The 20,556-nt window shown below is 46.8% G+C and overlaps 1 protein-coding gene across 1 annotated transcript in view; it reads left to right on the forward strand.

Annotated features, from left to right (window-relative positions):
- Positions 1-423: 423 nt before the first annotated feature.
- OPHN1 (oligophrenin 1) overlaps positions 424-20,556 on the forward strand; it is a 276,933-nt gene continuing 256,800 nt past the window's right edge. The window contains exon 1 of the mRNA XM_036740449.1: positions 424-972. Coding sequence (XP_036596344.1) covers positions 819-972 — 154 coding nt within the window. The 5' untranslated portion in view covers positions 424-818. The remainder of the gene's footprint in view (positions 973-20,556) is intronic.

Genomic DNA, 20,556 nt, shown 5'->3' on the forward strand with positions numbered 1-20,556 from the left:
CCTGCCCGAGGAAGGCAGGGCTTCCACCCGCGCAGCGCTAACCCTTTGCGTGCCAGCAGCCAGAGTTGCGTCGGGAGCCCGGGGATCCCGGGGGCCAGCTGGTGTGCCTTAGGGAAAGGGCAAGGAGGCCGCCGCCGGCTCATGAGTGCTTGGGCTCCGGGGTGGGGGGCGGCCTGGAGCGCTCGCTAGCTTTAAGAGCGGGCCGGGCCCTGGGAGCTCGCGGCTGCCTGCGAGCCCAGCAGCAGAGGGAAGCGGGCCGGGGCCAGCTAGGGTCAGGATCAAAGGAACCTTTGGAGCTGGAGGGGACTGTCTAGCAGTTAATCCCGGGGAGGAGCGGGCGGCACTCAGGCCCCGCCCCCAGATCGCCCCGCCCCGCCCCCCGGCCCGGCCCGGCTGAAGTGGCACGTTCGCGATTGTCCAGGAAGGAGTCGGGGCGGGCTCGAGAGGCCACTTTATCTGCGGCCGCCGCTGCCCTCGGGTGGCTCGTGCGCCAGGGCCGCCGAGGCGAAGCCGGGGGCGGGGGCGGGCTGGGAGCATGCGGAGCGCTGGGCAGCGGCCGGCCGGGCCCCCACAGCTGTAACTCTCTGGGTCAGCCGAGGGAGGGAGGCGTTCGCAGCCCGGGGCAGCCCGTGGTTCCCGTTGAGAGCCTGGAGCGGCGGCCCCGGCCCTAGTCCCGCCTGAGCCCAGCCGCCAGTGCGGTGCCGTGCGCGGTGGTGCGGCGCCCCAGCAGCTGATGCGCCCTCTCTGGGCTCGCTCGCTCTCGCTCTGTTCGCAGTGTGTGTGTGGCCCCGCTCCGCACCCAGACCCGCATCCGCACCATGGGGCACCCCCCGCTCGAGTTCAGCGATTGCTACCTGGACAGCCCCGATTTCCGCGAGAGGCTCAAATGCTACGAGCAGGAGCTGGAGCGGACCAACAGATTCATAAAAGACGTGATCAAAGACGGTAACTCCCTCATCGGCGCTATGAGAAGTAAGTGACCGCTGCCCCCGGTCCCCTCCGCCCGCGCGAGCACAGACACACAGACAGACACAGACAGACACACACGCACGCAAACACACACGCACACCTGTCGGGGGAGCTGCCCGCTGGCGTGGAGGGGAGGGGGCTTCACCTGGCGCTTACCGATCCAGCCCGAACTCTGCTCCCCTCCCTGCGTCCCCTTCGGGAGCGCTGGCCTTATAAGGTCAGTTTCTCCGTTGTATGCCAAAGGACCCCCCCTCCCTGGCAGATGCCTTTCATTGGCAGATGTCTCACTCATCCGCCATTCTCGGGGAAGTGGGGCCTGTGGCTGGGTGACAACCTGAACAGATGCCTGGTCCCGAAGAAGAATTGCAGAAAGCCGCCGGGATCTGGGGAGTGCTCAGCTGGTCCAGAAAGTCCCCTTCCCATGATTATTTTTATTATTGCTATTGTCATGGTGATGTTTGCAGATGAGCTTGGGGACCGGGAAAAGACCTGGGGAGGTGGGGGCGGGGGCGGGGGCGAGTGTAAATACACGGGCTGGGATCTTCTCCACAAAGTATCTTTTGCCCCAGCTGCATTTGTCTTGAGCGTGCTGGCCTTAAGTCGCAGTCAGTTTTAGCCTAAGTAAGGACACATGGGTTTTCATCTACCGGCTCCAGTGGCCATTGAGTAGGGCTCAGGGCAGAAACAAAAGATATGCCCTTGGATGGGTAAAGATAGCGAAGCGGGGAGGATGGAGCGGGAGAGATGGGGGCAGGGGGTCACTCCCTGAAGGAACCTCACTGCCGGCCTTCCTGGATGGTCACAGCTGACTCAGAGGCTTGGAACCGCTGTGTGTGTGTGTGTGGGGGGGGGGGTGTATTTCTGCCTGCTGACGGGAGGCCAGAACTAGAGTAAGAATAATAAACATCCCCACCATCGGTTCAGGCAGACCCACCCTTTCTGCCAAAGCATATACCCTAGAGAACGGAGGGCTAAGATTGGGTGGAGCAATCCTTAACTTTCTTTCGTCTTGGCTTGAAAACGGATTATGAAATTTAAAGCCACTGACAAATATAAAAGCTTATAACTTGTTTTTTTTTTCTTTTCTCTTTCTTTTTGAGTCAGTTGACTTCTCAAGTGCCTGTACCTGGGCCCAGTGTGGATGTTTGAGGGCAGGTGCAGTGGGGTTTGACATCAGTGATCACAAGCACTTATTAATGAGTACCTGCTGCTATGGAGTCCCTGCTTTCGGGCAGCTGACGTGCCACTTGGGTTTAGCCCTTACCTCAGTGTGGCCCTGGGCAAGTCACTTCCCCATGTTGGGCATCAGTTTTCCCCATCTGAAAAATGGGGACAGGATGGTTTGAAATCCTAAGATTTGGGAGAAGAAATAGTGGCAGCCACATTGCTTGTTATTACTGGGCTTCCAGCTTTAGAGACCTTTCTCCTGGGAGTCTGCATTCTCTCTTGACTTACTGCTTGCCAGTAGCAGTTGGGTTCAGGTAATCCAAATGGCTTCCAAGTCATTTTGTTGGTTGTGACTGTCTAAGGCTTTATGCAGTACAGTTGTGACAAAGAGCACCTTCCTGGCATCTACTGAGTGCCCTCCTGGACTTCTAGGACAGGCCATTGGGTGTGTCCATGCATAATTCTGTTCACCAAAGGTTAAAGAAAGGCATGTTGTGCCAGAAGAACAGGGAGTGAATGTGGGGGTGAAGAGGGAGAAGATATGTTTGCTGTAATTGTTTACTTATTAATTAGATGGCGGCTTTATACAATACCTGCAGTCTCTAGCCCCAGAAAGGGACAGGTTATGGTATTCACTAGACTAGAAAACCATAAAAATTGCCTGCTGAGAGGTAGCCACTGGTTAGGATTATAAACACATGCACTACTTTGAGAGGGAGGAAGAGGATTCATATCAACACAGAACTGAAAGAGTCCTTGCAGTCATGTAGTTTAACTCACTATAAAATGCTTAAATCTAGTCTATGATGCTCTTTAACAAAAAACCATTCAGCCTCTCCTTGAACTCCCCTAGTGACAAAAAGCTCACTACCTTGCAAGGCAGTTTATTTCATTTTTGAGACTCATTGTTAGAAAGTTTCTAAGTCAGAGTAAAGCCCTTTTTTGACATTCTAGGTGTTGTATGCTCTCTCTCTCTCTCTCTCTCTCTCTCTCAATCTCTCTCCTTCCCCTCTTCTTTCCCTTCTCTCTCTGCCCTTCCCTCCCTTGACCCTTCCTTCCTGAAACTTGCCAGATCGTGTAACCTCAAAATCTATAGATGTGGTTAGAAGAGGCCTAAGAAAAGAATACGGCCAGATGGGCCAACTTGCTAAGGCCTTTGTCTTCTGTGGATTATGGATGCTGAAAATAGTGGAGGTAGGAAATATATTCCAGCCATTTATATTCCAGTCCATTTTCTCCTGTGAGCTGGAATGGATGTTAAACACCTGCTGTAGCTAGAAGCTAAAGTAAGCGGCTTGTCCTGTCCAGACCACAGAACTGTTTGTCTTCCCACCCTGCCCTTCCTTAAAAATCTCCAAGCCAGGCAGCTTTAATATATCGTTACTGATAGCAATCTCTCTTCATCTTTTATTGATACCTTTTGTTTTAATATCACCTTAATTTTTGAATATGTTCCTACTCCTTTAACATCCTTTTTGAAAATTTAATTTATTTTTTCTTCTATTATCAAACTTTTTTCTCCATCCGCCTTCTCCAGAGAAAAGAAAAACAAAACCCTTGTAATAATTGAGCATAGTCAAACAAGACAAATCTTCATATTGAACATGTCCAAAATGTGTGTCTTGTTCTCCATATTAGTCCAACACTTCTCTGTCAGGTAGTGGGCAATCTTCTTCATCACTGGTCCTCTGGAATCATGGTTGAATATTGCTTTTTATCAGAGTTGTTAAGTCTTTCAAATTTTTTCAACCTGTTACTATCCTTTGTAACAAAGCCATTTCTTTTTTTTTAAATTTTTTTTGAGGGAGGAAGGCAGGGCAATTGGGGTTAAGTGACTTGCCCAAGGTCACACATCTAGTAAGTGTGTCAAGTGTCTGAGGTCGGATTTGAACCCAGGTGCTCCTGACTTCAGGGCTGGTGCTCTGCTCACTGTGCCACCTACCTCATTTTGGTTCTGGGTGTCCTATACTGTGGAAACAGTTGAAAAAGCTTTATCTCTTGCACATAATTTCTATTTTCAAGAGATTTGAGAAGTCATTACGATTGGGGAAAATGGCTAGTTCTCCACTTGACCTTCCATATGACCTTGAAATATCTGAGATGGGGGGTGGGGAGGAGAGGGAGAGGGAGAGAGAGGGAGAGATTTATCAAATCCAGCCAACACATCCATCCCATCTGACGGGCTGTGCAATCTCCATAGGTTTTCCTCTTTCCCCAAAGAAGGGAGAAAGGTGAATTTTCTCAGCTCTTCTTGTAGTCTAAGCTTGGTTATTATAATTACACAGCATTCAGGGTTTTTTGTTTGTTCTTTCCATTTATGTTATTGTCATTGTATATATCATTTTCCTGCTTCTGCATCTGTTCATGTTATTCTTCCTATGCTTCTCTGAATGCTCTCATATTGTCTGGTTCTTACTGCATAGTAATGTTCTAACACGTTCACGGACCACAATTTCTTTAGTATTCCCTAATCAATGGGCATTTGCCTTGTTTTTGGTTCTTTGCTACCTCAAAGAAAGCTGCTGTGAATATTTTGGTATATACAAAACACTTTGATTTCCTTGGGGCGCAGTGAATTGTGGCACTTTTTGGATTCAGAACTGTGGTTTTATTGGTATATTGAAGGTCCTGTGAGGGGACTTCCTGTATCAATGCAAATCAACGTCTTTTTACCAACTTATTGTCTTAGAGATTTCCTAGGACCATTAATGGTTTAGGCCAGCCCCAGGTTCCCCACCCCTGGTTTAGTGACTTGCTGAGGGTCACATGTACAATGATAGATGTAATACAAGGTTGCCTAGGATTACATAGCGAGTAAGTAGAAGAGCCAAAATTTGAACCCAGGACATGGAATTAGCCAAAGTTTTTCTTATTCTTCCCCTTCAAGAGGTTGGATTCAATTCAGCAAACGTTTATTAAACTTCTATTATGGGCAAGGCACAGTGTTAGTTGTTGGGGATAGAAAGATTAAAAACAAAAATTTGTACCCTCAAAGATCTGTATATTCTACTGGATAGCGAATAGTCCAGTTCGTATAAGAGAAGGCCATAAAATCCGAAGGTGAGCACCTTATTCCTGGAGGCTTCTTTCTGCCCCACCCCCACACACACCCTGAATGATCTTTACAATTTGTGTGTGTGTCCACGTGACCATTTTGGCATTTGGTATCTGGCATTACAAATCAGAATTATTGAAGGTTTTAATGAAATCAACCATGGAGCTAGAATGGCCAAGTGTTCCGAGGAGCCAATAGAACTTTGGCACATGACATTGGTAAAACCCAGCAGCAGTCTTTCTTTCAATCTTGAACCTTAGGGAAACTTTATTTCCACATCTCTTCCCTAATGGAGGCTGATTTTTGTGTAACCTGTTGTTGAGGTTTCACTCCTAGCAGAGTGTAAGTGTGGTGATTTCCTCCCTGGGAGGCTTGAGACCTGTGTTCTATTCCTGGTGCCTATTAATTTGCTGTACGTCCTTGGGTAAGTTGTTTCTTCTCTGGGCCTCAGTCTTCAAATTTTTTTTGTTTTTTTTTTTTTGGCAGGGCAATTGGGGTTAAGTGACTTCCCCAAGGTCACACAGCTAGTACATGTGTGAAGTGTCTGAGGCTGGATTTGAACTCAGGTCCTCCTGACTCCAGGGCCGGTGCTCTACTCACTGTGCCACCTAGCTGCCCCGTGGGCCTCAGTCTTCAAATCTGTACAATGGCAGAGTTGGACTAAACGACCTCTACAGTTCTTTCCAGCTCTGATATTCTGCGTTTCTAAGGCACCTCCCAGCTCTGACATTCTGTGTTCTAAGGGCCCTCCCAGGGATCAAATGAGATAATATTTGTAAAACACTTAGCCCAGTACCTGGCATATAGTAGGTGCCCTATAAATGCTAGTTTTGATGATGACAGCAGCGTCCCTCCCAGCTCTGACATTCTCTATTTAGAGTCTGTTTCAGCCCTCTGTCTTTAGTCATTCCAAATATTTGTTGAGTGACTACAAAAGAGTAAAACCCTGAGCTAAAGCTATGAAGAGAAACAGATTTCCCCCGCCCTCAGTGAACTTCTATGTGGTTGGTGCTTGGTGGAGAGAAATCCGAAGTCATTTTACAGAGGAGGAACCAGGGAGTTGGTAGGACACATAGAAAAAGCGTTGGTTCTGCAGTGAAAGGACCTGGGATCCTTTATCTCGTATGGTTAACAAGTGGTCCTTCTTTCTTTGGGCTTCTTTTCCCCTGGTCTCCTTGTTCTAGTTCTAACAAGTTCTCTGTGGCACCTTCTTTGGGGAACTGGGGATGAACACTGGACTTGGGATTGACCAATGCAGGCCGGCCCCTTCTCTCCAAGGCACATTCTCAGGGAGACTTGGCTAGAGCAGTGGGGACAAAGTCAATCGAAGTGGCACCCACTTAAGCCGTGCATAAAGCTGCCCATGGGCCACGTACCAGCTTAGAAAGCCACGGAGCAATGGGGTTCTTTTGTATTTTATTTATTTTATTAAATATTTCCCAGTCACATTTGAGTCTGGTTCTGGAGGCCAACGTTTGGTACCTCTGACCTAAAGCCACACAGCCAGGATGCAAAGGTGGGACTTGAACCCAGGTCTTAATTGACTTTTTATCCACCAGAGGTACTAGTTAGATGATTAAAAAAATTCCTTCACTCTGAGAGGCTGGAGATGATTGCCTTCTTGATCTCTCTCTGGCCATCCCTCTGTCTCTGTCCCTCTATCCTTGTCTCTCTGGCTGTCGCTCTCTCTGTCCCTTTATCTGTCCCTCTCTCCCTCTGTCCAGCCCTCTGTCTCTCTGGCTGTTGCTCTGTCCCTCTCCTGGTCCCTCTGTCTCTGTCTCTCTGTCCCCTTTTCCTTCTGTCCCTCTCTCTATCCCTATGTCTGTCCCTCTGTCTCTGTGTCCAGCCTTCTGTCCCTCTCTCTCTGTCCCTCTCCCTGTCCCTCTGTCTCTGCCCCTCTCCCTGTCCCTCTCTCTCTGACCCTCCCTCTGTCCCTCTGTCCAGCCCTCTGTCCCTGTCCCTCTCTCTGTCCCTCTGTCTCTCTGGCTGGCCCTCTGTCTCTGTCCCTCTATCTGCCCCTCTGTTCCTGTCCCTCTGTCTCTCTCTGGCTGTCCCTCTGTCTCTGTCCCTGTGTCTCTCTCTCCCCCTGCCCCAGTCCCTTGCTGAATTCTCTCTCTTCCTTGTTGTGTTGTGAATACTTGCCTGCTGTTGTACAGCACAGATGACGTACTCCTGCATATACTGGTAGGCATTACATTCTTTACAAGGAAACCATACAGTTCTGTTGCCTCTGCAGCCTCCAAAAGCCTAGGAAGCTGAGTTCTGCTCTTGGATCTGCCACAATCTGTGTGATCTTCTCTTGAGCCTCAGTGTCCTCATTTGGAAAGGGGGTGCTGCAGTCCCTGCTCTGCCCCCTCCCCTGGGGGGCCTGGAAGGAGCTGTGATCTCATTGGGAGGCTTCCTCTGTCGGCACAGGTGTGTACTACTTGGCACACAGTATGAGAGGGCTGCTACAGCGAAAAAGAATTGGCCATGCAGCAGCCGGTCTTCTCCAAACGTAGCTAGTCTGTGTTCGGATGCTGGAGAAGGCCATCCATCGCCAGCCATGTACAGTTATCCCTTCCACGTCAAGGGGGAGAGGAGTGCAGCACCCCCGGGATCTAGCAAATCCCCGCAGAAGTAGCAGAGAAGAAGTCTGAAGCTCCTTTTTCTTTTATGGGGTATTTGCAGTACCTTGTTGTAAAATTTGGATTGCTATTATGCAATGCTATGCATGTATTTTATGCATTTCGGAGTTCCTAAATTTTTCTGTGTTGTCTGTTGGGCTTTGTGTGTGGCTTCCACAAAATTCCCTCCAAATTCCCATTTAATTTCTTATGCCAAGCCATGACATATTGAAACTGTGATGGGGAGAGTGGCGGTATGGAGAGGATAACTGTACTCGGAACCTTTCTGGTTCCTTAGGACCTGCTAGTCCAGGGGTGGAGAACCTGCAGCCTTGGGAGCACATGTGGCCTTCTAGGTTCTTGGGTGCAGCCTTTTGACCGAGTCCAAGTTTTATAGAACAAATCCTTTTCTTAAGGGGATTTGTTCTGTGAAGTTTGGATTCAGTTAAAGAGCTGCACCTGAGGACCTAGAGGGCCACATGTGGCCTTGAGGCCACAGGTTCTCCACCCCTGTCTAGGCCTTACCCACTTCTGACCTAGCCCTTGAAAGCCCAAGTTCGCCTCTGTGCCACAGTGAAGGAATGTAAGCAGAGCTGGATGGACTGGGGCGGGAGGGCTTTATGTGCCCCAGGAAAGTCTTGAACCTTGCTTATGAAAACAGTGGCTACCGACACAGTGTGTTAAGTGTCTGTTGGAGGCTTTCAGCTTTAATTGTGCCACATGTAATTTATCTTATCTCGATATAAATCTGAAGCATCACGGGGTTAAAGCTGGAAGGGACCTCAGAGGCCATCACATAGAAACCCTTCATTTTAGAGAGGAGGAAACAGGCTTGTGGAGGGGAAAGGACTTGCCTGAGATCACACAAAGTAGTCCGATTTCATCATTTTACAGAGGAGGAAACTGAGGCAGGAAGTGGCATCTCCCTACCAGGGCACAATGAAAGGACCTAAATCCTCCTGATCCCTATGCCTTTTGTGACCCTGGGCATACAAAGTCATTTACTTGCTCTGAGACTTGGTCTCAACTGAGACTGACTAGCCTCTGAGGTCCTTTCCAGTTCTAAAACCCTACAGTTTTGTAGGGGCTGCTAGGTGGCACTGCAGTGGATAGTGCTGGGCCTGGAGTCAGGAGGACCTGAGTTCAAATCCGGCCTTAGATACTTCCTGGCTGTATGACCCTAGGCAAGTCACTTCACCCTGTTTGCCTCAGTTTCCTCATCTGTCAAATGAGCTGGAGAAGGGAATGGTGAACCACTCCAGGATATTTGCCAAGAAAACCCCAAATGAGGTCATGGAGAGTCAGACACAACTGAGCAACAACAACCTCACATATTGTTGTATTCCATCAATGAGCATCATTTGGCTACACAGGTACCCTCTTCTCTTCTTCCTGGAGCATCCAAAGTTAGCCTGGTCACTGGCCTGATAGGCCTGGTGCTCCTGCAGTGACCAGCTGTGAATCCTGCCTCCCTGATATCTTTAGATCCTGGCCTGCACTCACAGCCCTGAACTTGTACATGATCCACATTGGTTCTCATTGTCTCTAACTCTCAATCCGTCATGCTCTTGGCGGCGCCTCGGTTCCCTTGGGGCATACCCAGCTGAAATATCAAGGGGTGGCCCATGGATTCAGCTCCCTCTCCCACCTCCAAATTGTTGATGTCACTAGCCAGCTCCTCCTTGAATTGTGGGAAAGGGGCGGGGCCCCCAGAAATTCACTGGAGCACAGGCACAAGCCAGACAGATGTTTTTCTTTATTTTCCTTTGCCTCAGGGCCCTGATATGACCAATTGTGCAAGTCCCATGCTACAAACCACTGGTTACCCTACAGATGGTCTAGGGGACCTTGAGTTTGAGTCCTGGTATATTGATACATTTTGGTTCCCTTGTCCAATACACCCACACATCTGGATCTTTCCAATCTTTTTTCAGACCACCGTAATAAGTGAGGGATTCTTGAGGTCCTTCACCTTGAAGAAGGCAGTTTTTCTAGAGGGCTCTGGGAAAAGTCGGGACTGGCTGTGGTAAATTGCATGCGTTGCTCATCAAGCGCTTCCCCCTCATGTGATGGGCAGCTGTTCCTCAGCTAGTCCTTCCATTTCTCAGACCCTGGAGAGTTTACTGAAGGTGAATTTCTCCAGAATTTCTCCAGATTTACTGCAGGTACTGCACAAAGTAGGCCATTCAGAAATGTTTTTTAATAAGACTGCAAATAAATGGGTTGACTGAGTTGGCAGGCTCACTGTGTCTTGTATACTTTTTGCCACCATTAGCCTTTCTCCTCCTCCAAGCTTCTACCTGGAAGGCATGGCATTTTGGATCTTAGACGCCGTGGAGTCTGATCCATGGCTTTTTGGATCTTAGACGCCATGGAGTCTGATCCTTTTGTTTTACAGATAGCCGAATAAAGAAGTTGAGGCAATTTGCTTAGGGTTAGATAGCTCGTAAGTGTCACAGGTAGGACATGAACCCAGCTCTCTCTGCCTCTAAGTCCAATGTTCTGGTCACTACACCACTCTGACTCCCTTAACTTATCCAGGTCGCTGAGTATTGTGTCCTTCATTGTGCCCATGCTACTCTGCCAGGACTCTAAATTGACTGGTGTTGGTATCAGTCTGCACCAACACTCTGTTTAGCTTTTTTTTTTGAGGGGGAAAGCAGGGCAGTTGCGATTAAGTGACTTGCCCAAGGTCACTTAGCTAGTAAGTGTGCCAAGTGTATGAGTTCGGATTTGAACTCAGGTCCTCCTGACTCCGGGGCCGTTGCTCTACTCACTGCGCCATCTAGCTGCCCTACACCAACACTCTGTAGATGCGTATTAGGTCTAGACACACCAGGATCATGGCATCCACCTTTGTAATGCCCATGACTTCCCTTGGGAACCTACAGGGGATAACGCCCAGATGGGCAGCCCTCATTCCTTCCACAGATGCCTAACTTGCTGGTAAGTGGGCTATCAAGGTACAGCTTACAAATGTACAGTTATCCCTTCCATATAATGGGGTCTGGAAAATCCCCGTAAAATGTTTTGGCCCTCCTTTCGTGCCAGAGAAGAAGTCTGAATTATTATGGTATTGAAATATAAAATATATTGATATGACACAATACTATACATATATTGTATTCATTTCTGAGTTTCTAGACTTTTTCTGTGTCGCCTGTTGGCCCTTGCATGACATCTCTGTCTTCTGTAAAATCCTCCCCAAATTCCCATTTAATTTCCTATTCCAGTCTGCAATATATTGAAACCACAATGGGGAAAGTCATGATGGAGAAGGGAGAACTGTAACTCCTAAAGTGACTAGAACACAGTGGTCTCTTGAAGCCCCACTGACTAGGGTTGCAGACCATTCTCCCTACTGTTTCCTCACTGTTAGGTGGCTTCTGTAAGTGGAGGTACAAAGGATTCTGGGACAGTTGGTGAGGTAGGCTTTGATATCTGGGGCTAGACAATTGTGATTCCAGCTCTGGGGAGTGCTGCTTCCTACGAGACACAGGCTTCTCTGGCCAAGGCCTTCTCCATCTTGTGGAATCTTGTTACCATTTCTCCTCTGTCTCTCCTGGTCTGTGTGGTATTGATGTTATGGCATTCTGGCCCACCTCCGTCTACCTTTCATCCTTCCCAGGCATCCAGCACATGATGGGATCTTAAACTATTAAACCCCACATAACATGTATGTCCTCTGTAATGGCACAAGATAGCAGAATAACTTGGGTGCAGCCAGGAAGCACGAGGAGGCATTGGGGGAAAATTTGGGGGAGGTATGCTAGCTAGCTCCCCATAGTGACAAACTTTAAGGTACCACATCTGAGGATGCTGCAGGAAGTTGGTTAGGAAAGGGAACAGGATAAGCAAATTCTCATCCTATTTCCCATCATCAAATAGATGATCTTTGTTTTGTTTTGTTTTTTTGGAAGGGGGGAGGTGAGACCCAAGGTCACACAGTTAGTAAGTGTATCAAGTGTCCGAGGCAGGATTTGAACTCAGGTCCTCCTGACTCCAGGGCCGGAGCTCTACTCACTGCACCACCTAGCTGCCCCAATGAGATGATATTTGTAAAGTGCTTAGCGTAGTGCCTGGCACCTAACAGCTGACATGTGCTCCCCTCCTGTTGGATGGTACTACTTGGCATCCCTCATTTGTCCTATACTACCCTTCTCCTATGCCTTTGTTTGAATGTCACCCTATTGACTAAAATGCTTTCCTGTCCTATCTTTACCAATTGAAATCAACCGATAAGTCAAAAAGCATTTATTTACTTTACTAAGTGGTCACTGTGTGTTGGGTACTGGGCTTAGTGTTGGGGATACAACCAAATAGCCCCTGCCCTCAAGGACCTTACATTCTATTTATATACATAAATAGGTATATGCAATATATGCACAGAGCAGAAGGAAGATGACCTTAGGGTGTAGCAGCTAAGGGAACCAAGTTAAGCTCTCTGCAAGAGCCACTATTTGAGCTGAGTCAAGAAGGAAGATGGGGATTGGCTTCGAAGAAGTAAGAGCGTTCTAGGTATTGGGGGAGGACACAGTCAGTGCAAAGGGAAGGAGGTGGGAGAGTATATGAGGAACAGTGAATTGGCCAGTGCGACTGGACCATACAGTACATGGGGTGGGGTGGGCACAGTGATGGGTAAGAAGACTGAAAAGATAGGAAGGGGCCAACTTGTGAAGAACTTTAAATGCCAAATAGAGGAATTTGTATTTTGTCCTAAAGGTACTATGAGGCCAAATGCCAAGCTTTCCTTGGCATTCCTCCCCCAAGTTAGAAATGTTCTCTCCTTTCTGCACTTTGGTTTTTATCTCTCTCATGCACATATTGTGTTATTAAAGTCATTTGGCATGTAGCACCCTATATCAGAAGCTCCATTCAGGCAGGGACCAGGTCTGGTTTCATCTGGGTCTCTCTGTCAGTGTTGTGCATGGTGGTCTAAATCCAGTAGGTATTTGGTTCATGCTTCTTGATGCAAAGATGGCTTGCCATTTCTTTCTGACCATTCCAAATCTGTTGTTTTAGAAGCTGCTTTGGATTGGCCCACATACTTAGGAGAGGTCATCCAATCAGACCCTGAAGCAATGAAGGCCCATTCATCATCTTTTTGGCTTCCTTTTTGTGGCTTGATTTTGTTTATTATGCCTAGCCCAGAGGTCCTATTTCATCTGCCATCTGGTTCTAGAATTTGCTCTTCCACTGAATTTCCAAGCTGCTTGGAACACTTTTCTGAACTAGTCTTTCCTTAACTCCTACTACCCTCTTCCTCCCTCCACACACCCCTACTCTTCCAGCCTTGGTCTGCTTCTCTTCAAGGGTAGGATGACAACAGACCTGGCGTGAAGGCTTGCTTGTTCACTGGGGAGCGCTCTGGGCTGGGAGGGACTGTGCCCAATGGGGATACGACCCGTGGAAGCCGGAGAGGACACAGGAGAGTTGGTGGTTAAGAGAAGTTAGCCAGAAATGAGAGCACCTCTGCTTCTGAGCTAGTCTAACAAGGATTTGGGGGAGTTGCATGCATCCCAGAAGCAGCACTAAGTATGCCCTGATATCACCTTCCTAAGAATGTTGGTGATGCTTATGGCCCCATTAACCATTCTCTTCAGTCACCCCCTCCTTACAAGAGACATGTGGTTGGGGGCGAGTGAGACCGTGTAGCGCTTTGGTGATTCTTTCCATCATGGGGATGTGCAAATGGATTATGATGTCATCAAGAGAGGAGCATTGCTTCACCTGGATTGATGATGCCATGGTGAGCATTCCCTACCCCTTAGCACTTGAGCAGAGGGTCCAGGGCCTTTGCCTCCTCTTGCTTGGGATCAGGGAAGAGATGGGTAGGTACAGGAGAATGCCACCTCCTCCCCCACTTCCATCTCATCTACCATGACTGGCCTCCAAGAACCAGCATCACATCTAGTCCAGAACTCAGCAACATGGCCCACTACAGACCTGACACCATAGTGCCATTGCCCTTCCTTGTCTCTTACATAGCTGTCTCTGCTGGAAATAACAGCAGCCACTATTGTGGAGAGCCAGAGAGAGGAAGTGGGCAGAGCCCCAGTCTGTGGCCACAGTGGAGAGGAAGCTCCCTAAGCTCTCTTGTCACTATTGAGTCATTAAGAAAGGATTCCTAAGTTTGGGAAGTGGATGCTTTGCTTGGCTGATTTTAGTAGCTAATTGCTCTGAAAAATGAGTTCGAATCTTTAACACAATCTGACTGTGGGCCATTCCTAGAGCTTTCTTTTGGCTCTTATTAGCGATATAATTTGTACCATGTACAGGCTTCATTTCCTCGTCAGTACCTTGAAGGGTAATAACATGTAAAAGACCTCCCCGGTGGATTGTTGTATGGAAAGCAGCCTATCAACAGGAATTGGCTTTGGCATCATGGTTGTTGTTTGCTATGATTCTGTTCTCTGTAGAATTTCATTGCCAGAAGGGGCCTTATAGACTGTCAAGTCCAACCCCCTCCTCTTCCTGAAGAGGCCATTGTGGCCCAGGTAGGGGAAGGGAGTTGCCCAGGGTCACACAGCTAGTCAGGAGCAGAGCCAAGATTGGAACTGAGGCCTTCCGTTTCCAGACGCCAAGCTCTTTTCTGTGCTGCCTATACCGTGGCCAGATTGTCTGGGCACTTCTCTCTGAGGATGATAGTGTTTCATTCTCCCTTTGAAATGGCTTGGTTGACAGAAATGGAGTGACTCGGTGGGAGGTACGCTTTCTTTCCACTCTTCCTTCTTCATTTCTGGGCTCAGCTGCTTGGCCAGTGGAACAGGCTAGTTGTAATCTAATTGCTGTGCAGCTGGGTCTCTTCCTGGGTGGATGGAGAATAGCGATATGTCAGCATCGAGACACCTGCCCCCTTTGTTCCATGTCCCACACTTCCTCCTCAGCTGGGTGGCTTGGGATCAGTCCTCTGCCAGGCCATTGCCCTGGGTATTTATCACACACAGTTGTCAGTCCCATTGTGGATATTGGGAGAGAGTCAAAGACCCCCCAAAAGGCTTCTCTTTTTCCAAAAACAAAATACTGCAGTGTAAGACTTTCGAATGTGGCAGCCCACAGGCCTAGAAATGGAGTCAGTACCTACTAGTTTGGAAACTTGGAGCCTTGTCCCAGCAAGAGGTTTTCATTAAGGGCTTCCCAGAGGCAGGAGGGACACGTTGTAGCTTCCAGCCCTCTCTCTGGAGCCATGCTGTTGTGGAAAACCCTTTCCCTGGGAGTGGAAAAATTTGTATTATGCATGTGGCAATTGACAGCTGGAGCCTAATCCTGGATTGACACTCATTCTGCATTCATTACTAGGTGGGGATAAAAACCATTGGTGTCCTTGCTAAGCTGCTGCTTGGAAATCTGCCTATTCGATTGGACTGGACCGGTGATTACACTGATGGAGGGAACTCCGAGGAAGAAAATCCCCTCTCCCAATGCAGTTTAGAGCCTAGAGAGATGCCAGTGACATTGAGTGGTTGAGTGAACAGTCAATGTAAGTTAGAGGAAGGGCTCGAACCCAGGGCTTCCTAGCTCTGACACCAGCTCTTTATCCACTAGGCCATACTGCTTCCTAACTTTCGTTGAGTGCAGGAAGAATGGGAACCAATGTTGATAAAAACAAGTTCTCCTATAATCACTGAACTGAATTTCATAGGGTGCTAGATCTAGAGTTGGAAGAGTCCTCAGAGGCCATGGAGTCCACCCACCTGGTTTTCAAGGGGGGAGACTAAGGCCCACAGAGGAGAAGTGACTTGCCCAAAGTAACTTGGTACTAAGTAGCAGAGCCAGGGTTCCAACTCTGTTCCTCAGACTCCAAACCCATCACTGTCTCCACTCTATTCTCTTGCCCCCATGAGCTTATGAATGACTATCACTATCGAATTCTAGCAGCTCCTTGTGGCTGGGTCCCCGCCCTTCCTTCCCCACCGTTGCATCCCCAGTTTACCTTTCTCTTTCTTCCGCGTCTGCCCTCAATTCCAGTGGCTGAACCTTCTTCAGGGACTCTAAAGCCTCCATTAACCCTGATCTAGGAATAGGAGACTTCCTTTTCCCCATGCTTTTATGGAGGGAAGGTATGCTCCTGATACCCAAATTATGACTTGGAACCCCTCTTTCCATAAAAGTAATGTTTATGGTGTAAAATTTTATACTCAAGTTGTACCTCCGTTTTGAACTGATTATAAGATGTTGGTCCAAATCTAATTTCTGCCGAACTTTTTTTCAGTTTTCCCAATTCTCAGAAACAATGTTTAAAAGGTTACTAATAGTTTAGTACTGTGGTTATAGCTATATTATGGGCTAAATAGACCTTTGTGTACTATCCTAGCAACTTAACTGCCATTTATAGTGTTTATGTTTTGGCCCAACTTGTCATCACATGCCTCTGCGGCGTTCTTTTCTGCTATTCCATATAGCTTCAATGCCTTCTTCTCTTTCATGTCTGTATTTTGAAAACATTTCAGTAAACTCATGATCTCTTTGGTGTGGGCACTACCTCTCCTGGTACAGATCTCAGTGTGCCCACTTCTTTTCAGCCTGTGGGATCTTTGTTCTTGTTTTCCTGTAAATATCCCATAAAATCACAAGGACATCAGTGGCTGACCTTTGCCAGAAACAGAAATCCCTCTTCTTTTTTTAAATAGTATTTTATTTTTTCCCAATTTATGTGTAAAAACAATTTTTAACATTCATTTTTACAAAATTTTTTTCTCTCTTTGACTCTCTTGCTTTGACTTTTTTAAATTTATTTTTTATTTTTAGTTTATAACACTCAGTTTCACAAATTTTTGAGTTCCAAATTTTCTCCCCTTCCCTCATTTAAAAATTTTTTTCTCTTTTCTTTTCTTCCCCTCCCTCATTTTTATAAAATTTTGAGTTCCAAATTTTTCTCCCTCCTTCTGCTCTAGAAGTCCCTCTTTAAAATGGCCAACAAATGGTCATCCAGCCTTTCTTTGAAGACCTATAGTAAGAGGGAGGTCACTTCTTCTTATGGCAGCCCTTCCACATTGAGATGATTCTGAATATTAGGAATGATCTGGTTAGGAATATGCTGGTTCTTTGAATATATAATGGATGTCCATGTAGCACTTGATATGTGCACCTGCTAATCCTTACTCTCACTATGGGACTGGTCCCCTCCTTTTCCAGTCATTCATGTCCTTGATGTCTCTTGTGCCACTTCTTTTTTTTTTGAAGGGGGGAAGGTAGGACAATTGGGGTTATTTAAGTGACTTGCCCAAGGTCACACAGCTAGTAAGTGTGTCAAGTGTCTGAGGCCGGATTTGAACTCAGGTCCTCCTGACTCCATGGCTGGTGCTCTACTCACTGTGCTACCTAGCTACCCCTCTTGTACCACTTCTTATGTACAGTTAGGTCCTGATGAGTGTGATAAACGAATATTGTGAGATAGTCTCAGGTATTCAAATTTGCATTATTTAGAGTTGGATTATGTAAAATGTGGTCACTGGTTCTAGCCTGATGGAAGTATGCAGTGTGAACTTGAATAATGTGATCACTTCATGGGATCCATTATTCACGCTCATCAGGACCAGTCGTCACTGGCAACATTCTCCAGCCTGTTAACACCCATCATGCACTTCTTGACATTTCCCTTTGGATCACCTAAAATGAATATTCTCCTGAGATCCTGGTGTTCCGTGACTCAGCCATATGGCATCCCCAGGAGAGTATTGGTGCTAAAAATATGGGCGTCTGTGACTGGGAGTTCAGAATCATTGAAACAATTGGTCCATTTCCCAACTGCAACCCAAATCAGTCTTTTCCTTCTCCTTTAGCATTTTGTCTATCTGTAGTACTTGTCCAAAAGAATCCCTATTGATCCAATTCAAATTCTACCTCCTCTATTGGAGTCTTCCTTGATAGAAAATGCCCCAAACTCACCCATGGTTGATTGAAAACAGGCAGAGGATATTGGCACATGTTCTATATATCCCATCAGGAAGGACAACTCTGACCATGTTCATGCTCGATAAACTACAATGGATTTTCTCCCATCTCTCTTTGTCAATATCTTTGTCTTCCTTTGGTTGCTGCCTCCTCCATGAAGCCTCCTGGGCCACCTAGTGCTCTTCCTCTTTTGATCTCTCATGTCACTCTGTTTGAATCTTGTGTGCTTACCATAGTCTAACTTACAAAGAGCCACAAGTTCTAATACTCACACTATTATTTCTTTATTTTGTTGTTGCTTTGTTTAAATTGTGACTGACTCTCCATGACCCCTTTTGGGGCTTTCTTGGCAGAGATACTGGAGTGGTTTGCCATTTTCTTCTCCAACTCACTTTACAGATGAGGAAACTGAGGCGAACAGGGTGAAGTGACTTGCCCAGGGTCACATAGCTAGTGTCTGAGGCCAGACTTACCTCAGGTCAAGATATTTGTGTACAAATCCCCTTCCTCCCCCCAACTGCCCCCTCCACACACGTGCAAAAGTTTATGAGCCTCTTGAAGACAAGGACTGTACCATTTTTTGTCTTTTCATCTTCATCAGTACCTAACACAGGATGTTGAGGGGGGCAGTGTGGTGTAGTGGATAGAGTTCTAGACCGTAAATAAGGAGAGCTGGGATTGAGACTCTTGTTCACCACTTCTTAACTGTGTGACAAACAACTTCTCTGACCTCCGTAAAACTGGGATAATAATCTTTGCATTCTCTACTTGACAGGGTGGACAGGATCCAGTGAAAAAGCCTAAATCTTAAAGTGTTCTAGAAGGATGAGTTATATTTGAAGGGCTTAACAAACAGCTCTTCAGTTCAGCAAGCTATCAAAGGGATTTTCCTAAAACACCAGGCTGACCACGTCACCCTCAACTCAACAAACTCCGGTGACTCTGGGTCACCTCCAGCGTCAAATCCGTGTCCTCTGATTGTTGTTCAAAGCCTTTCGTGATCTGATCCCCTCCTAGCCTTTTAGTCTTACACCTTACATGCCCCTTCTTCCCTTCCCTGTGCTCTTCAATCCAGTGACCCTGGCTCCTTGCTGTTCTTCCCACATGGTACTCACTCTACCTCCCAACTCCAGGCATTTTTCTCTGGCCATCTGCCACTCCTAGAATGTACCCTCCCTTCTCATCTCTGCCTGCTGGCTTCCCTGGCTTCTTTCAAGTCCCTGCTAAAATCCCACTTTCTGCAAGAAGTCTTTGCCAATGGCCTCTGTTGATTATTTCCTATTTCTCCTGCATATGTCATTATACATAGTTGCTTGCATGTTGTCTCCCCTTTTAGACTATCAGCTCCTTCAGGGCAGGCACTATCTTTTGCCTTTTTTGGTATCCCCAGAACTTAGCACAGTACCTGGAATATTGTTGTTGTAGTTATTCAGCCTTTTTTCAGTTGTGTCCAACTCTCTGTGACCCCATTTGGGGTTTTCTTGGCAAAGATACTGGAGTGATTTACCATTTCCTTCTCCCACTCATTTGGCAGATGAGGAAACTGAGGCAAACAAGATGAAGTGACTTGCTCAGGGTCACACAGCAAGTAAGAGTCTAAGGCTGGTTTTGAACTCAGGAAGATGAGTCTTCCTGACTTCAGGTCTGGCACTCTATCCACTACAGTGTCAACTAGATGCCCACCTGAAATATAGTAGGAGCTTAATGCATGCTTGCCGACTTTAAAAAAAATTCTTTGTTTTAAGACAAGGGTTCTTAACATTTCTTGTGTCATAGATTCTTTTGGTAGTCTAGTAAAGCCTGTGGATACATTCTCAGAACTATCTTTTCTTAAAAAAAATCATAATTGAAGCAAATGTTAAATTTCAGTTAGAGATTAATGAAGATAGAAATAGAGTTTTTCCCCCATCAAAATTCACAGGTCACATGACTTCTATCCATGAGCATCTTGAGGTCTGAGTACTCCAGGATGACAAGCCCCGATCTAGTTCAACCCTCTCCTTTTCCAGATGAAGAACTGAGGCCCAGAGAAGTTTAGTGGTGGCCACACTGTTATGAAGTAGTAGAGGTGTCATTTGAACCCAGGTCCTCTGACCTGAATCCGGTGTTCTCCCTCTATACCAATCAGATGAATTGTTTCCATGAGAACATGTATTCTACATTCCAAGCAGCTAAATTTTGAACAAAGTCTTGCTTCTGGCCTCTTGTATCCAACCTCTCCTTAGCATGGTGCTTGGCACATAGTAAGTGCTTAATAAATGCACATTTATTCATTCATTCTCTTGTTCCTTCAGAATTTCTTCCTGGCTTCTTGTTTTCTGTTCTCCTAATGCCAGTGTTTGTAAGCCAAATCTTGTAAGATTGGAAGCCATATGCCATCATCCTCATCCTTGGATTCTTAATTCAGGAAACACTTTGATTGACCCCTTGCAGTGAGCCTGCCCTCCTGTTCCTTATTTTGATTTCTGTCTGCTTTGCCACTGGGCCTTGCCTAGCCCTGCCCTATTTTGTCACCTAGCATCTTCAAAGTGGCCCAATCGAAGTAATTTGTGTTCCCTTGTGGCTTGGAGGACCACTCTGAGTTGACTCATAAGTAGAGATTGACCATTGTGATCTCTAGAACCAATTGCTTTATTTGCCTCCCTCTCCTACATGTTAAAGTACTTGGTCTTCCATGGAAGTAGGTGGATAATGGGGGTTTTCCTAAATAAAACCCAGTATAAATGTTTTCCACTGCAGGAGACAGTTTAATTAATGTTGTTGAACAAGTCAAACAGGCCTTGTTGGATTATTTGAGGTTGGCATGACCCGCTGGGCAAGGAGACACTTGCTTGGCAAGCTCTTTCTTCAAGCAGAATCCTTTAG

This window comes from Trichosurus vulpecula (genome assembly GCF_011100635.1).
Source record: "Trichosurus vulpecula isolate mTriVul1 chromosome X unlocalized genomic scaffold, mTriVul1.pri SUPER_X_unloc_1, whole genome shotgun sequence".
Taxonomy (NCBI): domain Eukaryota; kingdom Metazoa; phylum Chordata; class Mammalia; order Diprotodontia; family Phalangeridae; genus Trichosurus; species Trichosurus vulpecula.